Genomic DNA, 23,048 nt, shown 5'->3' on the forward strand with positions numbered 1-23,048 from the left:
TTTGACCCCATTCATATAACCTGATTCATAGTATTGAACAGGCACTTTGTATGCATGTCATGTAGGTTGTCTTGTTGATGACATGTGGACACTGAGATCATGTGTTTATGATACAATATGTACAAAGTTCCAGGCATGAACAGTACTGTGGCACATAATGTGCTGTATGATGTCATGAGAATGAGGTAAAATGGGGAAACATTAATGGTGTGTTTGCGATGCGTAACAGCTGTCAACACAATATAATGAAACTTGAGTTTGTGTAGGCTGCTATGATCTACAAATGATGTACATGCCATGTTATCTCCCAAAATGTTAAGTTATAAAGGGTTGATGGTAACATGGTTACAAAGTCATGTACAAAGGATTAGGGGAAAAAAAATCACTCAAAATTGACTGGGAAGAGATAGACAATAAACTAACGATCACAAATTAGTCATTTAAAAGGGACTTAAATGTATTAAGATGGCTTCACATTATAAATTCCATGTTAAACTTACAGTCAGTCACTGAAAATTATTTGACAGTCAATAATACTTCCATTTTGTCTAAAGATATTAAAGAATATCAAAGGAAGCAAGGCATCTAACAGTCGCTATCTTCAAAATGAAGAAGAAATTGCTTTGGGTCACAACTGAAACTGTGTTTGATCGAATGTGGTCATGTCATACAACCATTTTAACAGGCTCTGTTAGTTTCCACCTGTATTAGTTGCTCTTAAAAGCACAAGAATAACAAATAGTTTTTGAAGTGCTTCTATGCTTGAGGTGCAAAAAATGAGGAACTAGCCATTTAATCACAGGTTGGTAATTAAGGTCCCATTCATGCAATCACTAGGCGACAATCACTCTTGAACCAGTGATGATAAGTGATTGGTTGCCATGGTGAGTGTCATGGCAGAGAGCCCTCTGGTTAAATGAGTGAGCCAGTGTTCTGTTGTGATGTCATTTCCTGGAGACAAGATAAGGGATACAATAAGAACTCGTCCATTTAAGGGCAGTTGGAGGTCTGCATGTTTGTAAAAGCAATCACAATATATATAATGTGCATTACAACTTTTACAATCCATTACTAGAGTATTACATTGAGTATTACATCTTACAGAAAGCTGTAGCACATGTGAAATTGTTTTCTCATTTTTGCCTAATCATTCTTCTTTTTGTATAATTCTCGTGGATACATTGGTCTAATTTTTTCAGAGTCTTTGATATGGTTAAACACCAGAATTAAGAGCGCTGGAGAAAATCATTCCTCTGTGTGCTCAAGATGTTGAAGCCCCAGACAAGGCTCATGGGTCAGGGCAGGAACCACAGCAGGCTGCCCAATACAGTGGATCTGCATCTGGTCGAGGCTGGGCCACTGTCCCTGACCACCACCTACGCTCCTGGATCCCCTTGTAGATAGTGCTCAGTCCAGAACAGAAAAGAAAGCAACAGAAGTCTCAAATTTTGTCGCTACTAAAGTCGACGCTGTGTTCTCATGATGGTTCTGCAAGGTGATGTCCTACGGGTCTCATGGTCAAAAAGTACTCCAAATCTAACGAATGCACATCGCCGGTGGAGAGGCGTGGAAGCTTCAGATCGCAACAGTGGTGCTTTGCAAGTTTATGCAGCATTTATGCATTTTACGGGGTTATTTGGAAGCAAGCAGTCACAAATCTGAAGTTTTGTCCGAAATGGGCTGGTCGTTTACAAATTCACCAATCAGCGCATAGACCGCTCTATATAGAACATTACATAGGGTACCCATAAGGGAGAAAACAGACAGAATTTTAACAATGTTATTGTGCACAAGAAATATATCACTGTGACATTTCATCACATAAACTACCTAGAACATCAACAATAAGTAGACTAGCGGTACAATCACGACACATTAAAGTACAGCAGTTTAGCAGTGTGATGTTGTGACTTTAGTAATACCTAGCTCTACAGCTCTGTCCAACTTCACATTTTATCAGTAAAAACTACTGAGTGAAATACTGTAATGCTTATTTCTTGAACACGAGCTTTGTTTATTCTGTCCATTACACAGTCCTTACAGCGCTAACATCTGCCATAGGAAACCACTATGCGCTGTGGTACCTTTTCCCTTAAGCAGTGTACATCGATTGTTCACTACATTTACAATGCACTATGGGTAACAATATAGTGAACTATAAAGAGAATCTGAATTATCCACTGAGAATTTGGACAACACCACAAAATGGCTGACACTCTAAATAGAACACTAAACAGTAAGTAGGGTGTGAATTTGGACACAGCTAATGAGTGTGATATGAGATTTAAACAGGAGCGCTTTGTGTGAATTATCCCTTATGACCTTTCCAAGGAACAGTTCTTATAAGGTACAACTGAATAATCATAATATGAAGCAAGACTGTGAATACAGTGCGGCAGTGCTGTTTCTTTAACGTAAATGAAATATTTCATACAGTTGACATAAGAAGCTTCAAGGCAAAATAAGATCTTCCTCAGTGCCTTACTTTCACAGTGAGCTTCAGCTGAAGAAAAAGTTGAGTTTGTTAAGAATTAGGTAGCTTACGTGGTAGCTATAAGTTTGTGGCTTCTCGCTACTGCTCTCTAGTGGTCATTGATAAACTTGCCAGGATAAACACTGCAGGCATATGAGGGACTATGTAGCAAGCATTACATTGAATTCACCTCATTTTGCCCCAGGTGGTAAGCATGCAACTGTGAACTATTACCGTGCCTAGCAAGCATGATAGTATTGTTGCAAAACAGTCATCATGAAAGCCAAGTCTGCTGACATCTAAGCTAGGGCTGTGCAATATATTGGTTGTCAGTCATTATCGCAATACTGGCCTTTGCAATTCTGAAATCACACAAGACTGCAATTTGCGAGCAAGTCAGCTAACAAAACACTTTTTTTTATTATTGTGAGCTGCAAGATTTACAACTAATCACAGATGTTCCAGATGAGAGTTCTGAGGACAATTTAATTAATCTCAGCGTTCATATGATTTAACAACTGTAAAGAATTTTGGTCAAAATAATATAGGTCAACCTTTATGTATGTCATATCACTGTGTTTCAATATACCACAAGCCTTTCTGCAGTATGTAGGCATGTAATTCTGATCATTTAAAGTGCAAATTACACCACAGATGCCTTACAGAAAGAAACTTTTGCAGGGGGCAAACATGCATGTCGAAGCAAATTCCCCCTGGGAGTACTAGAGACTCCAGGCAGATTTCAAGAACTATGATCTTACCTAACACCCACAATCCACAATTCAACTGCAAAGTCAGGCACGCTCTTACAGAGGGCATCTTACCAGCGTGCTAGACAGACGCTGCCAAAGTCGAAGCCACTTTAACATAACTTCAGCCATGCAGACATGTAACTTGGGAAACCGTTTCAGGCTTGAGAGAAGAAGCACTACTGCCTCTTAAATGGCGAACCTCTAACCATTAGCTCTTCTCCTCCCCTCCCCACCACAGGTTCTCTGTAGACTGCCAGGAACATCTGGCATTTCCTGATGTTTCCCGCTCATCCGTGTCCGCTGTCAGCAATCCGTCCATTTCTTACGCCCTCTCTGCTTCCCCTCGTTTCTCACCCTTACCCATATCCCCACCCCCTTGTACACACCCACTCATCCCTGCCCTGCCCCTGTCCACCCTATGCCTCCAGGAGTGTGTGCCATCTGCAGACCTGCTGGTTGCCGCCCTCCCGCATGTCCCGCCAGTGCAGCGCCTCCTCCTCGCCGCTGCTGTTCTGGCCAAGCGCCAGCCATCCCACCATCTCTTTGCGCTTCATTCCACGGCGGCTGTACACTGACACCAGGAGAGTGACGTCGCACAGCTGGAAGAGGGCCACCTGGAAGACGAAGGTCTCCTTGAAGACCGGGTTGGGCTGGCCCCGCCGCAGTGATGTCTTGCACCGCGAGATCTCCTGGCCCATGGAGTTGAGCAGCGACAGCTTGCCGTAGGTGTCTATAAGGCACGGGAAGATTCAGCTGGTAGCTCATTGGTTAAGGTGCTGGACATGTAATCAGAATGTTGCCGGTTCAAGCCCCACCACTGCCAAGTTGCCACTGTTGGGCCCCTGAGCAAGACCCCTAACCTTCAATTGCTCCAGTTGTATACAGTCATAATAAGTTGGTTTGGATAAAAAGCATCAGATAAATGTAAGTGTTTGCATGTGTAAGAGGTCTTTAGTGTGTGAATGAGTCATAATGCAATAGTGCACTCTCACACAAAGGGAAATTACAGTTAGCAAGTTTACTTTCTGGGTACAGGAGATTAGTGTGTGTGGTCCCTTAACTGTTTTATCATTCTATTTGTACTGATTGTGCGTCTGTCCATGTGTGTGTGTTTGTGTGTGTGTGTGTGCATGTACTCAGTCCAATGTGTGTGTATGCAGTCATTACCTCAGGGGTAAGTCATTGATTTTCAATAAGAGTACAAAGTGAAAAAAGCTCTCAGATGGAGAATCTGAGGCTCTGTGATCGATTAAGTGTCCTAATATCTGCAGTCTGAAGTGAGATCAGGCTGAGATGTGACAGTCCAATTCCAAATAAAATCCACAAATATAAATAATTTGCAGCTGCTTTTAAAACCTTTAACCAGTTATATTTGTATTTGGGGTGTGTGTGTGTGTGTGTGTGTGTGTGTGTGTGTGTGCATGTGTAAATATAGTTGATGATGCTCTTTCAAAAAAAGGCTTCATTTTCTCATGTGGAAGACATTCACATTAGTAGCTATTAACTGGATCAATATCACACAGATATTACTGTTTGCCACATAAACAGGGAGTGTTATTAAAGCGTGTACTCATGCATATTGTCCAGTCCTTATGACAGGGAATGGGTTTCAATGGGAGGGTAACTCTGGCAGGAAAATGTGAAATATCACTATTCTGCATCCACTGTGTTTCCACGTGAAGGTGTATGTATGTGTGTGTGAGGGTGTGTATGTGAGAGTCTGTGTGGTTGTCTGTGTTCGGGTGTGTGTGTGCACAGCTGTGTGTGTGTGTGTGTGTGGTCTCTGTGTGTGTGTGTGTGTGTGCCTGTGTGTATGTTTTTGTGTGTGTGTGTGTGTGGGGGGGTGTGTATGTGAGAGTCTGTGTGGTTGTCTGTGTTCGGGTGTGTGTGTGCACAGCTGTGTGTGTGTGTGTGTGTGTGTGGTCTCTGTGTGTGTGTGTGTGTGTGTGTGTGTGTGTGTGTGTGTGTGTGTGTGCCTGTGTGTATGTTTTTGTGTGTGTGTGTGTGTGTGTGGTCTCTGTGTGTGTGTGTGTGTGCCTGTGTGTATGTTTTTGTGTGTGTGTGTGTGTGTGTGGGGGTGTGTATGTGAGAGTCTGTGTGGTTGTCTGTGTTCGGGTGTGTGTGTGCACAGCTGTGTGTGTGTGTGTGTGTGTGTGTGGTCTCTGTGTGTGTGTGTGTGTGTGTGTGTGTGTGCCTGTGTGTATGTTTTTGTGTGTGTGTGTGTGTGGTCTCTGTGTGTGTGTGTGTGTGTGTGTGTGCCTGTGTGTATGTTTTTGTGTGTGTGTGTGTGTGTGTGTGGTTGTCTGTGTACCTGGAGGCCGGTTGAATGCTAGGTTGCGGAAGTGACTCCCTTTGATGAGCTCCACGGAGAGGCGGCCGGTGGTGGCATTGTAGGCCAGTCCCAGCAGCAGCTCAGGAACCCCACCGTGGGTCAGGGACTGTGTGGAGGCACTCTGAGCAGGTGAGGACGTGTGGGAGTCCAGAGCCTACACACAGAGCCCGAGCCAGAGACAGGAGGTGCAGGAGGGAGTGAGACAGAGGAAACAGAAACACACACACACACACACACACACTCTCACACACACGTCTACCTTCATGTCACTGCGTGGTTCCAGCACTAGTATGGCCTCGGTCGGTGTTGTGTCAGTGTTGAGTTTGTTGAGTCTGTAGATGGCCTCTCCCATCATCCTCTCCCTGTTCATTTTCCCCTGAGCATACAGCCGGAACCGCAGCGCCAACGAGGTCAGGTCACCTGGTTCGAGTCGCGAGAAGCGGAATGTCTCACCGAACCGCGGTGCCACGCCCCTCTGCACAGCAGTCTTGTAGCGCTGCCGTTTCCCTGGCAACAGGGCCACATGCACTTGCCAGGAGTCCATGCCACTTCGGCCCTTGTCAGGGATGCCCTGGGCTGTCACCACGGTGACCAGGAGCTTGAAAGTGTCAGGTCGGTAGTCGAGGACAACGACAAGGTCGCCGCATTTGGAGATTGGGGGGCGGAGATTGAGTGATGCACTTGGGGGGCGGGAGAGAGAACTCCTACTGCCTGCACGCTCCTGCTGATTTTCAAATACGCGCAAACAATTTGCCCATTTTGGCTTTGGGTAGATGGAAAAGGTAACATTGAAATAAATGTTTTTACACACACACACACACACACACACACACACACACCTACTATATCATACCTCCCCACCCAGGCTCCCACCCTGACTCACACACACACACTAACACAGATCGCTACTGTCAACAGAAACACACCAGCACCCCAGCAGTCAGCACACTTGATACATGACAACTCATGAATATTCATACAGCTTCAGCTGTTCTTTGGTGTGACAGTTTGCACTATGGGCCAGCCAAGATATGGGGTAGAGCCATTCATTTAGAAAACATAGAGATTTTAAACAGGGAGGAAGGAACCATACATATTTTGTGGATTCTTTAAAAAAATAACACAATCAGAAAATAGATGAACTGATACATAGAGATACAGATTTGTCTGGACACCCACCCACCCATACACACACACACATGCACCCACCCACACACACATACACACACACACCCACCCCCACCCCCAGAGACACACACATGTATGCACATGCGCATGCGCGCTCACACATTCCAGTACCTCGGGGCTCCAGGTGGAGGAGCTATCAGTTGCTTCGTTGTTGTCATAGCTGTGATTGTCCACTGCTGCGTCCAGTTCTGGACTCGGACGGGGAGTCCTGCGGCCTGCACTCCCCAGCCGTCGCCTCTCCTCCCTGGGGAGGGCCCCTGGCCTGTCCCCCAAGCCTCGCGAGCCCACGGAGGCCGTGTCCGCACCCGCAGACAGAGGGTCAGCGGGAGTGCAGTCCTCACAGACGAGCGTCTGAGAGAGGGGATCCCGCCGTCCAGCCTTGTCGTGACCCTGGTGAGACAGAGGGTCCTGGAAACTCTGCACGCTCACATGGTCAGCGTCTGCAGGGAATGGAGGTGAAAGAAGTGCATGATGGGTAACATGCAAGTGCATTCTGCTTCACAGCTCCCTTGGTTTTCTCTAGATAGTCCCCGTGATCCCCTCTCTAGCGTAAGTATTTCGCTACATAGTCCCTGTCTAAGTAGAGCAAGTGAAGTACTTGGGATTTACTAACTCCCTAGGTTCAACACATCTGATCCAAATCATCAATTAAGTATTGAGGCCTACACAGTAGGAAAAACACTTGCCTGTGCAAATAAATTAGAACTTACTGCAGAATGTCTTCTAGCAAAGAGAATTGGAAAGCTGAGAAAATAAGCAACTCACAGTTCTGTCAGCATAACATATGACTGGATCTCAACAGATTCCCTGATTAGACTGCAAAGAGTGTTTGCATTATATTTATTAAAAAGTGACTTGCATAATTCCCTGGGAAGTGAGCCCATGACCGTGGTACCGCCAGCACCTTGGACTCGACAGATGAGTGATCATGTTATTTATATTACATATGAAATTTCCTGGACATAGTTAATATATACATATCATCAGCAGCAAAGATCCATAGTATAATATTGTACAAATTACATATTGGACATAACATGCTATGCAGTAGTAACATGCTATGCAGTAGTAACATGCTATGGTAACCCTTCTCAAACATGAATTTCATATGTGAATGACTATGTGCAGATGTTATGTAAATCTATATATATATAAACCTATAGTTGGCATGAGAATAAATGTCCTGAATGACCCTGTGAGGGATGCATTTTCTATGAATGGAAGCTCTTTGAAAACACAAAATATTCCATTTTATGGAGTGGCTCCGTTACCATGACAACCAAAGAGGTGCGTCACCATGGAAATTAAACTTGGCAGTGATGACCAAAATTCTGGCAAATGTTTTTAGTATATATATATATATATATATATATATATATATATATATATATATATATATATATATATATATATATATATAGAGAGAGAGAGAGAGAGAGAGAGAGAGAGAGAGAGAGAGATATTCAAAATTGTAGTAAAGTACACAGAGTTTCCAGAGAAACAGAACGTTTCAGACAGAGGTCCTTCATCAGCTGTGCAAGCAAAGTGCTTCTGAATTAGCAGTAGGAGGAGCCAGTTTATATATGAAACAGTAGATGTTTAAATTATAACATTTTAAGGGGTTCTAAAGTTCCAACATTATAGATCAGCTCTTGTTCTTTGAGTTTCCTAATTTCATCGCTGCCATAGCAACAACTGGCAATGCTAACAGATATGTCATAAATGCAGGGTCCATTACTAAAATGTCTGAAGGTGTTCAACAAACTGATCAGCAACCTTCTCTTGGTTTCTCCAGTGTAAAGCTGATTACATTACCTACAAGTAATACAACTCCCATGAGGAGGCCACAACACTTAAACCACTGACAGGTGAAGTTAATAGTTAATAGCATTGTTAATAATAACAATTTGATCTGTCAAGGGAGGATGAGATATATTAAGCAGTTATTAAAGATGTGGTGGAAAAAGGAAAACATGGACGAGGGTGGGAACAACTTTAATAAGAGCCAAGATGTACATCTAGATGAGTCCGTCAGAGCATCTCCACATCTGCAGGTCTTGTAGGGTGTCGCCATCATGCAGTGGTTAGAACCTATCAACAGTGGTCCTAGAAAGGACAAGAGATGAACTGGAAACAGAAGCATGAGTGCCCAATGCTCAGCGATGAGTGTGGAGAGAGAGGCTAGCCCGTCTGGTCCTATCCCATAGAAAAGCGAGATGTTACAGGGCAAGGCATTCGAGTATCCAGGTGCGTGGCATGGAGACCTATGTTTTGTTATTATTCGATCCAGGAAACACTTAGGTTGGTTTGTCTGGTCCTGGAATCCTGGTTGACGGCTCTATCTGTCCATAGGTGGTGCTTTGAGTTTCTGGTGTTGTTACCAATCCACCTCTGAGCAGTGCTCCTGTACCTGCACATATGCTCATTAAGTTTCGTGGCCAGTGTTCCTGACAGGGGGTTGTGGGCATGCAGGGCATTGGTCTGTAGTTGGATGGTGACTGACCCTTGTTGAGGTCCTTTGTGACCAATACTCTCATGCTTTGTGTTAGCCAGCACAGATGGAGGCCGGTAGTTAGCAGCTGGCTTGTTTGCTCTTTTATTCGGCCCTACAGAACTGTCTCTTTAGCCAATGGTGATGGATCAGGCCAGGGGCTGCCCAGTTCTTCATGCCTATAACCTGCTCTTGGACATCTGCTGTTGCAATATTGACTGGTTCCTGCTCTGGAATATGTATATATAATGCAGAGTAGTACACAAGGTTTCCAAAGAAAAACATGCTGTTTCTTAGGAAACCTTGTACACTATAACCCACACACACACAGATATATATATATATATATATATATATATATATATATATATATAATTCAGAAGCACTTTGCTTGCACAGCTGATGAAGGACGTCTGTCCGAAACGTCCTTGTGACGTTGGTGGCACAGAGGGAGTGAGAGGCAAGTGAAGTTCTGGACTGTATTTATTCTCTATAAGAAGCTCGACTCAGAGCTATTAAACAAATACTTCTATTGCAGTAAGAGGCAGGTGCTCAGCAGCAGTACGGCAGGTAGCTGTGGGGTTTAAATAGTGAGGAGGACAAAAGAGGCCGCAATAGGGAACAGGTGTGTGTAATGATCAATAAGTACGTGGTTGGGACTGTGGCAGGTGTGTGTGTGTGTGTGTGTGTGTGTGTGTGTGTGTGTGTGTGTGAGAGCTGGCTGCCCGCTGCATTGTGACTGTTGTGTTTCTCTGGATACCGTGTGTACTTCAATATTTCCTCCTACCAATTCAGAAGCACTTTGCTTGCACAGCTGATGAAGGACCTCTGTCCAAAATGTTCTGTTTCTCTGGAAACTCTGTGTACTTTAATACAACTTTGAATATCTTTACATCTCTTACTACAGTACACTGCATTTACTCACCATATATATATATATATACACACACACACACACACACACACACACACACACGCGCGCGAGAGAGAGAGAAAGTAGGTAATTATGTATATAGCATTGCTAGCCTGCACTAGCCCACCTATTGGTCAGGATAAAGCCATCTGTCACACCATCAGTTGGTCCCATAGGCTCTGAGCTATAGCTGGTACATGTACTACTGAGGATCCCTACAAGTAAGTGGCGGTGTGTTTCAGCAGCAGTAATTCAGCAATTACCATGGCTGTAATCTCTTTGTTTAAACACATACAGCTGGAAAGGCTACACTTTGGGATAAGTGCCGTTGTATCTAAGGCAGGAGACTGGGGTAAAGTGCTATGTAGGGACCTGTGGCAGAGGTGCACCAGAGCACTACAGAACAGGCTGCATCTGAGCAGCTCTCTGGGATCTCCCTAAAACACAAGGAACTCTGTACCTCTCTGAGACAAGTGAATCCATTTACCAAGTTTCAGAATTTTATGCATGTTGGAAAAACAGAAAAATATTCCATCACATTTATTATAGATTAAATGCATGAAAATTTGAGATTCATTCTCTTTTTGCGCTGTTCTCCTTGTTAAGCACAGCTTATGGATAGCTAGCTAAGAGATGCTCACATCATCGATCTGTCGCCTTGGTGCAGAGACATGGGCAGGTCCAGCGTAAAGGATTTTGTGGAGGACTCCCTAATTTGAAATGAAAACGGTGCTATAAATATACGAGATCCCTCCAAAGCGTGTGTGTCTCCCTCCATTCCTTCCAAAGGCTCTGAGGTGGACAAGTGTTGATATTTGGGAAAGCTCACATGGCAGTTTACGCAGACGACCCCCCCGCCTGCTGTCTCCTTACCCCCAGCAACAGGCGTGGGCTGACATCCTCAGGAAGTCCAGGTTAACACTGTTTGATAGAACTGCATATCAGACTCAACTTTCGCATGTGTTTGCAAGCCCCACGTGGTTGGGGGGTGTCTCCGCTTCTAGACCCGAGTCAGGCGGGAGCAGTGTGCCACACCAAATGGTCCGTATACAAGCTTAGGGAAGCCTCTCACACTACACGCTTTAATCAGTATCTTACACAACAGCATGGCAGGCAGTTATCAGACATTCTGATTAAGTGATTTCTTTCTACACCAGCAAAATGGGCTGTGTTTGTTGAATATGTAGTTGCCAAATGAACCTTTATGGTGTCCTTTGTTAGAATAAGCCTGCATTTGAGGCAGGATGGGAGTCGGCATATGCACAGATATCCATTTCTCCAGACATTACAAACTGAGGGGCGCAAGTGCGTTCTCACACTTCACATCAGCAGTCTGACACCTCTCTGCCTTGGCTTTACCTATTATTATACTTTATGTGTAAGTTTGAACAAGTTGTACGTTTGTAACTTTATATATATATATGTGTGTGTGCACTTTTGTGTCTCTCTGTGTGTTTGTTTGTCTACCTTCGCAGTCAGAAGGCTCAGTGCTTCCCTCCTCCTGATCTGAGATAAGTCTCTCAAACTTATGATGCCGTCCTGGGGCGCTTTGTCCGCTGACCTCTGTGGCTCCCGAGCGAAAGCTTTGCGAACGAGAAACAGAGATCTCAAAGCGCTTCACGATCTCGTCCTCGCTGTCCGAGGAGCTGGAGACCTCGTCGTCATCGCCGTAACTGTTCACTGCACACACCGACGCACACAGGGAACGTCAGAGGGGAAGGTCAGTGGGAGAAATAGGAAACCCGTTAGATACATACTAGGTGACTGCTCAAAATAAATGATAAACACAAAAATTAGAGGGAGGAAATAGGGAGAAAATAATAAACAAAAATAAAACGCTTGAAATATGCAATCTTGTAATTACATTTCCTGAGGTCACACCTCCACACCCGCACATGCATATCACACATAATAAGCCACACAAATCCAATAAACCCAACGTGACTTTGCGTTGAGTGGCTGTGGTCGTCATGGCTACCTGGTCTTCGGGCTCAAGTGTTTTCTCCCATGTCCTTGTGTCTCTCTTTTTTCTTCCTTAACCACGCAAATGTTCCGTTGCCACGGCAACCTCACTGCATGCCAGTCAGGCTGTTGACTGATGGGTAAAAGCGCCGCCACCGTCATCAAAGTGGATTTGAAGAACCTGGATTATACGGCTTGATGCCGTGCAATCCCATGTCATCCACTGAGCAGCCTTACAAAAAGGCTTTTAATCAATTCACCACTAGCTATAATGCTGTTGGATACAGTTCCTTTAAAGATTCACACTTACAAAATCAACTTACTGGATCCACTTTCACCAAAGCAGAAATGCCCTACTACAGGTGATCTTAATGCACAAGATCCCCGGAGTTTTGTGTGCAGTTGCTGTTATGCGCGTGTACGCCATGAACACATGCACACACAACTTAGGTTCACATATCAAAGATGTGTGTGCATGTGTCGCGTGTGTGCGCGCACGTGTGTGTATGTGTGTGTGTACAAATAAAGGACGTTCCTTGATTAGTTTGGTGGTGAATGTGTACCGTTTAGTGAAGTCACCTGTGTGTTTGCTGTTGTGTGTCAGTGTGTGTGTGGGTACTGAATCGACTGTTTATTTTGTGAGGGTGGGTGTTGTTCTCCCTGCATATCAGTTTACTCATTATAACTAGACACACATGCACGCACAAACACACATGCAGATGAGTGCGCCAACACCCACCCACACACACACACACCCACACACACACCCCCACACACACACCCAGATGAGCGTGCCAACAGCCTCCCCCACATCCCTCCTCACATGCAGATGAGTGCACTAACACTCGTTCACATACACACACACACACACACACACGCACACACACACCCACACACACACACACACCCCCACACACACACCCAGATGAGCGTGCCAACAGCCTCCCCCACATCCCTCCTCACATGCAGATGAGTGCACTAACACTCGTTCACATACACACACACACACACACACACACACACACACACACACACACACACACCCCCACACACACACCCAGATGAGCGTGCCAACAGCCTCCCCCACATCCCTCCTCACATGCAGATGAGTGCACTAACACTCGTTCACATACACACACACACACACACACGCACACACACACACACACACACACACACACACACACACACGCACAGACACCAAGCCCGACTGCATGACACATATCATCTGTCACAAAATGTTAGCATTCAGATCAAATGAGTTTCGGTTGCTGCTCTTATTGAACTAATTGCACTTTGAAACGCTTTGCTGCCCTTAGTTCCACATGCACTGCACTTAGCTAGCACAAGATAAGTCTCACGTTACAGGCCATAAATGCTTCCGGACTGGCAGTCGACGTTTTACTGGTTTGCTTCCCACTGTTTGCGTGTTTTAAAATTTGATCTGGATAAATGTGGCTGCCAAACGCCTCAATGTAAATACGTGTGTGTGTGTGTGTGTGTGTGTGTGTGTGCGCATTTGTACACTGCGTGCCTTGGCCTAGGTGTTCTTCCTGAAAATGATTACTTATATACATAAACTCATTAAATCTTAAATCTCCAGAATAGGCAAAACCAATAGATAACACTAAAGTCGTTACATTGACAGCACTACACGCATGAACCAAAAATGTACTCTCAAATGCCTATACTTTAGAACAGAACAAACCCAAAGTGCAACCTGCTGGGGACTCAGGGCCTAACTAGCCGCTGACTCAGCTCTCACCCGTAGCAGAGCAACTCGAGGCAGCACACTCCGATCTCCTCTCCAGCTCCTCTGTCTCCTCTGTGATGGGTGCGAGGCGCTCACCCGAGGGGCCGGCCTCGCAACCTCCGTCCAGGTCCCGTGAGGCCAGCTGGGCCCGGAGGGCCCGAAGCCTCTCCTCGGACTCCGCGGACGCCGCGTCTGCGTGGGCGCCACTCTCCGCCACGGCCCCGGCGATGTCCGGCGGAGCGGGCCTGCTCCCGAGGAATGAGTCTCTGATGGCGTCTGAGAAGTGAGCGAGCCATGCAGAGAACGGCGTGGCTCCTGCCGAGGGGTCAGCCATGGCAGAGGCTACGTGGGGGGCCCTAACGCACGCTGGGGTCGCGCCCTCCTGTCCTCTCTGCTTCCGTTAACAGACGGCGAGCCGTGACGCAGCCACCTTTCTGGCACTGTCCGCAGGAGGACGGGTAATTCCCTCGCAGGCGTAGTTCAGGAGCACTGTCTGTGTGATGGGCGGGTCAGCCACCTGCTGTTTGCTAAGGGAGGCGCGCGAGCTGGAAATGCCAGAGCAGGGCATGTCCCGCCGACTCTACACCGAGTTTACTTTGCGTGTGTCGCGCTACGCAAGTTTCAGGTTTCCACACTGTGTGTGCTCATGCATGCATGTGCGTGTGTTTGTGTGTGTTGGTGTGACATAACATGAACACAGATATATAACGCTAATGTTACTGTGTGGCAGTGTTGGATATGAAACACGTAGACCTAGCTAGCTAACAGTTCCAGTCCAAATATCATAAAATACAAATATTTGTACAAGCCTGTCCACGTGCAACCAGAATATTCTCTGCCGTCCTCACCATTTTAATTTCACCAACAAAACCCAGCCTGAAGTATGACCATATGTCCAGGATTCAAGCTTTGAAATTAGGTACTTATAAATGTCAGGAAACCCAGTTCCTGGCCACATCTCCACAAATCACTTGTTCTTTGGTCATGTGGATGCATCTCTGTCAAGTCCAACTGCCTTCCATTTAAATAGATAACCTCTTGTTTCATTCCCGGTTTTGCTGTTTCTCCTAATGATCTGGTCGAGGCCATGTTTCAGAATAAATACAGCCACGGAGGGCCCAAAGACTAAAAAACACAGAATGTCTTGCCACTCAATCCAATTGAGAGGATGCATTCCGGTGGAAAAGTGACATCAGCGCATATCCTCTAATGGACAGTGGATTGCAAAAAGATTCGTGCTCTGCGTCCCTCTGGCCTGAAGGGTGTTTATTATTATTTCGATTATTTAGAAGTCAGTTCACCTTAAAAGGTCCAGTGAATGGACCTTATTTGGGGGCACATCAGGAGGGTGTGTTTTAAGACGCGTTTTAAGGCGGGCACTCACCCAGGCCCTGGTGTATGCCAGCTCTGTCCTTGCGCTTGCGGCGGCCGGCCTGCTCGAAGCAGGGCAGCCCTCCGACGCGGGCGAAGCACAGCTTCTTATTGATGAAGAGGAAGAGGATGGCCAGAAGCACGACGAAGACCCCCACAGCTGATAGGAAGCCGATGGCCTCTGGGGTGACTGAAGGGGAGAGAGGACACACAGAGACACACGGATCAGACCACACTGCCATGCACACACACACACACACACACACACACACACACACACACACACGTGTGCGCACACGTGCGCACAAACACACACACAATGAGCAAGGCTTCAGTAAATGAAGCAGCTTCAAACATTGTTGCACCAAACCTATTCAGATATACAGTAAAATTCATTGTAATGTGTAATACATCTTACTTAGACATTGGTGCAATATGTGTGATTAATCCCAAGACCAAATATGTACAGACATACATTTGGACACACCTGGTCTAATGTATTTTTAAAAATGTTTTCTACATTTTAACAAAAAAACAGTGAAGGAATCAAAATAATGTCATAAATATGTTAAAGAAAATGGTTTATCTTAGACGTAGGATTCCCAGAGTTCTTCAAAGTCACCCATTGCTTGCTGTTCTCTTACCCACTTTTATGGGGAAGCCACCTGTCATGTCTCGGAGACATTCTCATGTATGATGAGCACTTGTTAGGTGAGGGACTACATTTCTGAATTTGCTGAGGGGGCAATTAAGATAAAATTTAAAACTTCTTAAAACTTCATCATTATTATTATTTTTAATTATAAACTGTATATGTTGTTTTTGGAATAATTTAATATATAGGCTATCAACTTCCACTATTTATATTTATCTTAAATTTTTTTTTAAGAATAATCCATTAGATTAAAATGCCTTTATTACTATTAAAAATATACATTTAGTCAGGTGTATCTGACTGAATGACTTTTGATTAGTGTAATCAATAATCAAATATATATATATATATATATATATATATATATATATATATATATATATATATATGAATTAATAACTACTATTATCATCATTATTGTTGTTGTTGCTGTTGTTGACAACAATTAAGTGTTGAAATAAAAAGAAAGAAAGGTGTAACATAATACAAGTACAAGATGAAGGCCCTGGGTCAGTGGGACTGGAGCTAGTCACAGTGGTAAATTGCCTTAAGTGTCTATCTGCATAAGGGAATGAATCATTAGAAAGTTTAGTTCTATTCAGAATACGTGAGTGGGAGCCTTGTATAGGGAGTATCTTGTAGTGGGGGTGTTTTGCAGTAGGAGTGTTTTGTAGTGGGGGAGTCTTGTAGAGGGGGAGTTTTGTAGGAGGAGTGTCTTGTAGTGGGGGAGTTTTGCAGTAGGAGTGTCTTGTAGTGGGGGAGTTTTGCAGTAGGAGTGTCTTGTAGTGGGGGAGTTTTGTAGTGAGAGTGTCTGGCAGTGGAGGAGTCTTGTAGTGGGGGAATCTTGTAGTGGGAGTGTTTTGTAGTGGGGGAGTCTTGTAGAGGGGGAGTTTTGTAGTAGGAGTGTCTTGTAGTGGGGGAGTTTTGTAGTAGGAGTGTCTTGTAGTGGGGAGTCTCATAGTGAGAGTGTCTGGCAGTGGAGGAGTCTTGTAGTGGGGGAATCTTGTAGTGGGAGTGTTTTGTAGTGGGGGAGTCTTGTAGTGGGAGTGTCTAGTGGCGGTCTGGTAGTATCTTGTAACTGGACTGTCCTGTAGTCCTTCCAGACTCTTCTGCCTCAATCTGCTCTTCTTCAGGACCTGGGTTTTACAATCTTCCTCCCATTTTGAGGTTACTATTCTGGGTGATATTTTTCATCCTTGACTAGCTTGGTTCAGCCAGAGCAACCGTGGAAGTGCTATCGTGAACCCCTGCTGTGAAACATGCCACTCAAATGAAACAAACCAAGACTCGGTTGTAAATGTATTCATTTACACTGAAAAATAAACCCTGCGTTAAAACGTGAAGATTTAAAAAATGGACACTGAGCTGATGTGTAAAAAGAAGAGAGGCAATTGAGAGTGTGTGTTAATGCAGAGTTGAATTAGAGATGAATGAGATGCAGAGAGCTGGGTTAATACAGCCTTACTCAAGCACTCGCTGAAGGGCTCTTAAACCGGCAGTCTTCTTCACCCACAGCTACATCCACACACCCAGCTCTTTACACACACACATTGTTGGGTTGTGTGTATGTGTGTGTGTGTAGGTAGGCTCTGATCTCCTCATTGAGACTGGCATGAGTGTGACTCAAAGACTGTTTGCATACAGGTTTTTGCTACTGCCAGGGACATTGTGGGGGAGGACATATACACAAGCACACGCACGCACACACACACACACACACACACACACACACACACACACCATTAAAATGGTGCACTTTTAAAGAGAAGGGAAAAGGTACCAGTTTCTGACAAATGCACAAGGACTGGAGCACTGTGTGTGTGTGTGTGTGTGTGTGTGTGTGTGTGTGTGTGTGTGTGTGTGTGTGTGTGTGTGTGTGTGTGTGTGTGGGAGGGGATAATAAGGTCCAAATGAGAATCTACAAACTGGCGCAAAACATCCCACGCACCTGTCCTCCAGTTTAGAAGAAAATCACACAATTCAGACAAATCTCATGAGAGGCATAGTCCACACACACACACACACACACACACACACACACACACACACACACACCCACAGGGTACTGCTCTGTAGAATGAAAACATACTTTCATCACAGCATTTTGCTCATGCCTCACACAGGCACATGGACATACTCATGTACACACATACTGTAAACACACTGATTGATCTGTTTAACCTCCTGCTGTGTTTGTCGCCCACATAGTGGAAAAAATGGCTCCTTTAAAACTGGTCTGTAAAAACATTCATGTAGAAAATAACCACAATGAGACATACACGCACAGCCCCGGGTGTGTTTGTCATGGCTCAGTTATAGGTACAGATGAAGATGGAATGGCAGGGGCGTTCATACTGCCTTGTTTGTTCAGTTTGACTAACACCAGTGAAGTAAGCAGCAGGGATGTGCACATGTGTGTTTGAGGGGTTGTGCAGGTGAGGCATCCATTCTATCTTTGATGTCGATGCTAGGTGTGAAGGACTTCAAAGACTGCATTCTGCCGTACAATGCATTCTCACCCACACTTGCATTAAATAGCTCTGTACGCGTTACCCTTTCACTGCACATGCAATCGCATTCATTTACATCATGCATGCAATGTGTACACACACACACACACACACACACACACACACACACACACACACCTCTGCAAAGCCACATGAAGTAGTCAGTTTCCTTGGAAACAGTGCAGAAGGGCTGATATATGTTTTCATCCGTGTATTAAAAAAGGTCAGTCTCACAGTCTATGTCTCAAGTGGAAGGAGATGGACGAGATTAGGGAAACGGCTCCCCCTAGTGACACATCGCTGCCTCAGCACTCTGCTTCTAAGCAGCGGGGCCGACAGACCCAGTGGAAACCTTGTGACGACTTGACTGGTGTTCTGTAAGCGATCGGAAAGGTTTGAACTGAACATGGTGCAACAGAGACAACACCAGACAATAAAAACCGGGCCACGTGATTGTAGAATAGCTGGCTGGGTGCTAGTACAAGCTGATATCGGAACAAACATCAGTGCTGTGACAAATTACATAATCCCTACTTGCAAAATATGAACAAGAACAAGTTGCAGGGTGTAAACATAACATGTGAGGACATATAATTATGTAAAGATTGGTTGTAAGTCAGAGGTGCTGAAATCTGAAGATCTACCACCCCTCAGAGTTAAGTTTCACCCCAGGTCCAACACTCCTGGATCTAATATTTAGGTGAAGACGTTGAACAATCATGACCAGGTGTGTTGTATTAGGACTGAAACTCAACTTTCCAGGTCAGTAGATCCCCAGGGGTGAGGTCAGGCATATCTGGGGTAAAAATCTGAGAAGGCTGGCTTACACGCCGTGCCTGGCTGAGACAAGACAGGCTCCTTCTGATGACCAGGCTGCCAGGGACGGTTTTTTCCCACTCCCGCTTCCATAACCCACGTGCCGGTGGACGAAAAGCCGATACCAAGTGAAACAAAGTGCTCTGACCTGATGATCGCGAGTCTTGATGTCTGCGTGCTGCGTGCTGTCCTGTGGTGTTCAGACCTTAAGAGCAAGTGTACGTTGAACTCTCCAACAAAGCTTACAGTATACCCTACTGTCTTCTGATTTAAGGATGACCTGTAAGTCAGGGAAGGTTCTTGCTGTTTTTATAAGCTCTTTCCTGAGACCTTATTCATGAACAGAATGAGTCAGCACTCTTCACAAGAACCGTCCTGTTTGTGCTTGTCGAGAAACTACACCCTTCCTGGGTTTCCTGCTCCAAGACCCAAACAGATGAGCGATGAACGATGCGACCAAAGCCAAAGCACCCTAGACCCTCGTGCACCCCTCCCTAGACCTTCGTACATTCCTCCCAAGACCCTCTTACACTCTTCCTAGACACTCATACACGCCTCCCTAGACCCTTGTACACTCTTCATCCCTACTACCAGGACTTCCTGTTCAAGGAACTGGCAGAAGCCCTTGAGTCAAATGCTTTTCCAACCCAGATTCTACACAGGCAGGGGTCACAGAGAGTCCAGCACGGTTGGTCCACTTCACTGCTAAACCAGGTTCCGAGGGCATGTTTGAGCTAGGGATTCTCAAGTCCCGACATCTGCTTCGCCAAAACCCATGAAACCGCATGCTGGTCTTAGTGACAGAGAGGTTATTAGAAACTATGGTGAGTCAGGAAAGGGGATGAAGGAGGCATGCGAACACCCTCACTAACATGCTTCCTGTATGATAGCCCACTTCCTTTCATCAGTGTGGGTTGGAGTGGGTCAGTGTTTCTCAGCACTCCAGTGCAGAGTGGGTTTTTCCCATTAGGCAGTAATCAGGCTGCACTTCTACTATTTTCATCAACCAACATCCAGAGGCTGGAAGAGTGAGAGAAGGTAAATGAGAAGACGACAGCTCAGAAGGCATCGCAGAGCGCGTGGTACACGTTGCATGGCCGCAGCACGGTAACGTGCTCGCGACGCATCCATGGCAATGCATGAACGGTAAGTGAGGCAAGACCCATTTTCACAGACCTGGGATGGATGGGTAGACAGGGTCATGGCAGTAACATCGGACAACTGCAGGGCACTGCTGCAGAATGAAAGACCGAAGAGGACAAAGTCTAGAATAAGAAGCCAAACCAGGATTGCATGAGAAAGGACCAAGTTAAATGTTTATTCTCGCATTCATACGAGTACATTAACAAATGATCTCATAATAGCAAAATAAAAACAAACAATTAACCAAATCAATATGGTCTTGTTTAGCCAGGCAATTCCTCAAGTCAACCTGTGGAAAATGTTTATAATATATAGTGAGCCATTCGTCTTTTGTGTCGGTTTGTGTCTGCAGGGACCCCAGGCATCCATGTTTTTGGTCCCTGGTGTGACCGGACCAGGTATTAAGCATTCCTGGGTGATTGTACCTAGGTGAGTGATCCTGGCTTGCGGGGATCTGTATTGTGGCAGCCTGTGACCTATAAGAGGGTGTGAGTTTGGGCTGTGTCAAATGCACAGAACAAAAACAAAACACTATCAGCAGCTCTGAGAGAGTCCTACATAAATGACAGCCAGCTGACACCTAGCTCCATTCTGTGGGAAGTGTATTAAGTCCACACATCACTGTGAAACTAAAACTGAGACTCTAAAAGATCCAAAACTGCCTGCACATGCACAAAACCCACCATCTGATGGGGGATGGCTTATTCCAAGTAGGGTGTGCACTCAATTTTTCAGAATTTGTTTATATCTGTTAATATGTCTGCTAGGCCTACATACATCACATTTGAACAGTATTTTTTGTTTTGTTTTGTTTTGTTTTTGCAGATTTAAACAGTAGCCTACAAGAAAGAAACATGATGAAGCAAGTTAAACAAAACTGCCAGACGAGAATGCTGCGGCCACTAGGTCTCAGAAAGACAACGTCTCAGACTGCATTGCAGTTAACCTAATTGCCTAATGTGTGGGTCCTCCTATGCCAAGCGACACCACTGACCAACAGCGACTGGAAGAATTATTTTCACAACCGCAAAAACAATTGTGCGATCTTCTTGTCTCTCTCTCTTATATGTGTATGAGCAGGTCTCTTGCCCACTACACTTTCTGCCCATCCTCAAACACGTGCGTTCGCTTTGTATTTTAACAGGGCAAAGCAAAGCGTCTGCGGCGTGCAGTGCTACTGACAGCGGGGTCTACATCAGTTTTGCCCTATTAAATAGCCCCCATAGAGGGCCAAATCCAGCCCGCAGAGACGCCCGAAATTCTTCACTAAACTACTTCGGAAAAGCGGTTAAAAAAAAGTCTGTATTTGATAAGCGCCGCAGTCTTCTCTGAAGTTCGAGGTCTTCGCATGACAACTGAGCGACTGATCATACAAAAATTATGGCATTTTCGATTAAAAAAAGACAAATGTTGAAATATGTTCCACTCTCCCCTGCATTCATAAAATTACATTTTAAACTAGTGCTGACATATCGTTATTGAGAAAATGTTGATAAAACCCTACGGTATTATGGTAGAGTCTTGTGCAGTATACACGAGAGAGAGAGAGAGAGAGAGAGAGAGAGAGAGAGAGAGAGAGAGAGAGAGAGAGAGAGAGAGAGAGAGAGAGAGAGAGCGGGGGGAGGGGGGGGGGCTGTGGTGTAAAGTCTCCAGCGACCCCTTTTGCCCAAAGTGTAATCACTAAAGTATCTTGAGAATGTGACACACACACATTCACACCGACACTCACGTAGATTTCTAATGTAGAAACACATCTTTAATCTTACAGATCCGGCCTCAAAAAAAAAGGTAACGAGCCGAGAATAGTCTGCGATTATATCTCGATTATAAGCAAAGGTGACACAGCAATGCAACACAAATGTGTTTAAATGATATGCGCTACTGCGAATGACATGAAAATCAGACGATAGAGCCGAACTGCGCAACGACAGCAGCGTTTGTCTGCTTTACCGCATGACCCTAGACTGCCTAAAACAACACCGAATCAGAACAACGAGATCACGCCAGGACTGCTGGTGCTAACACATCCAACAAATACTGAATTCCTTTTATAATCAATTGCTGACTTGTGATACTTACTGTCGGAAGCCATCACTGAGACGTATCGGTTTGATCCAGTGGTTTCAGTCAATTCTCCCCTTTACAGGTTTTCTTAGGCGTCCCATGAGGCTGTTTATTTGTCAAATTTGGTGCGGGCTAGATTTAATAAACGGCATGAGAACCCATTCCGTATGACGGCCTCTCACAAATCCGGACTGTGAAGCGAATCCCGTCAATTCTCTCCTCTCAAAAACCCCCCTCAAAAAATACCAAAAGCCACCACTTTGAAACAGCGGCATCCAAACAACGACGCACCCGCACCCGGCCTCTCTCGCACAGTATCGTCCCTCTCGCTCTCACCTGAGCGAGGACCCAGCCAGCTGTCCGGCCCGTCCTGCCCACGCGAACCACAGCACCAACCAAACCAATCCGGTCCTCGTCTATTTCACAGTCAAGTGTGCACCGCCGACCCCCGAGACTCCACGGGCCTACTACGCCAGCACCGACACCCACAGGACAGAGACTCCAGACCACACGTGTACACACGTCACTGTAGTACATTTCACAGCAGCCTCACGTTGAGTATGCTGAAGTAGCACTTCATTCACATATATGTGTCTATTATATAATATACTACACATTACATGTC

At 45.3% G+C, this 23,048-nt stretch overlaps 1 protein-coding gene and 1 long non-coding RNA gene across 5 annotated transcripts; one reads left to right on the forward strand and one right to left on the reverse strand.

Moving 5' to 3' along the window:
• Positions 1-989: 989 nt before the first annotated feature.
• Positions 990-22,944, reverse strand: syt16 (synaptotagmin XVI). Of its 4 annotated transcripts, none has more exons than XM_027007067.3 (7): positions 22,439-22,944; positions 15,249-15,470; positions 11,617-11,829; positions 6,857-7,185; positions 5,817-6,320; positions 5,537-5,711; positions 990-3,955 (listed from the first exon to the last, which is right to left on the reverse strand). In XM_027007067.3, the coding sequence occupies exons 1-7, from the start codon at positions 22,449-22,451 to the stop codon at positions 3,642-3,644; spliced, it is 1,770 nt and encodes a 589-aa protein (XP_026862868.2). In that variant the 5' UTR covers positions 22,452-22,944; the 3' UTR covers positions 990-3,641. The 4 variants fall into 4 exon arrangements, with proteins under 4 accessions (XP_026862868.2, XP_026862869.2, XP_035387667.1 ...); XM_027007068.3 differs by having other exon boundaries at positions 15,249-15,425; positions 22,439-22,943; XM_035531774.2 differs by having other exon boundaries at positions 5,817-6,278; positions 22,439-22,943.
• LOC113575523 (uncharacterized) lies at positions 20,158-21,905 on the forward strand. The gene is made up of 3 exons (XR_004776692.2): positions 20,158-20,362; positions 20,712-20,788; positions 21,185-21,905. It is a non-coding gene; the product is annotated as an uncharacterized LOC113575523 (long non-coding RNA).
• Positions 22,945-23,048: the final 104 nt, after the last annotated feature.

Source organism: Electrophorus electricus, chromosome 12, assembly GCF_041902795.1.
Source record: "Electrophorus electricus isolate QZ-2024a chromosome 12, ASM4190279v1, whole genome shotgun sequence".
In the NCBI taxonomy this organism is placed as follows: Eukaryota; Metazoa; Chordata; class Actinopteri; order Gymnotiformes; family Gymnotidae; genus Electrophorus; species Electrophorus electricus.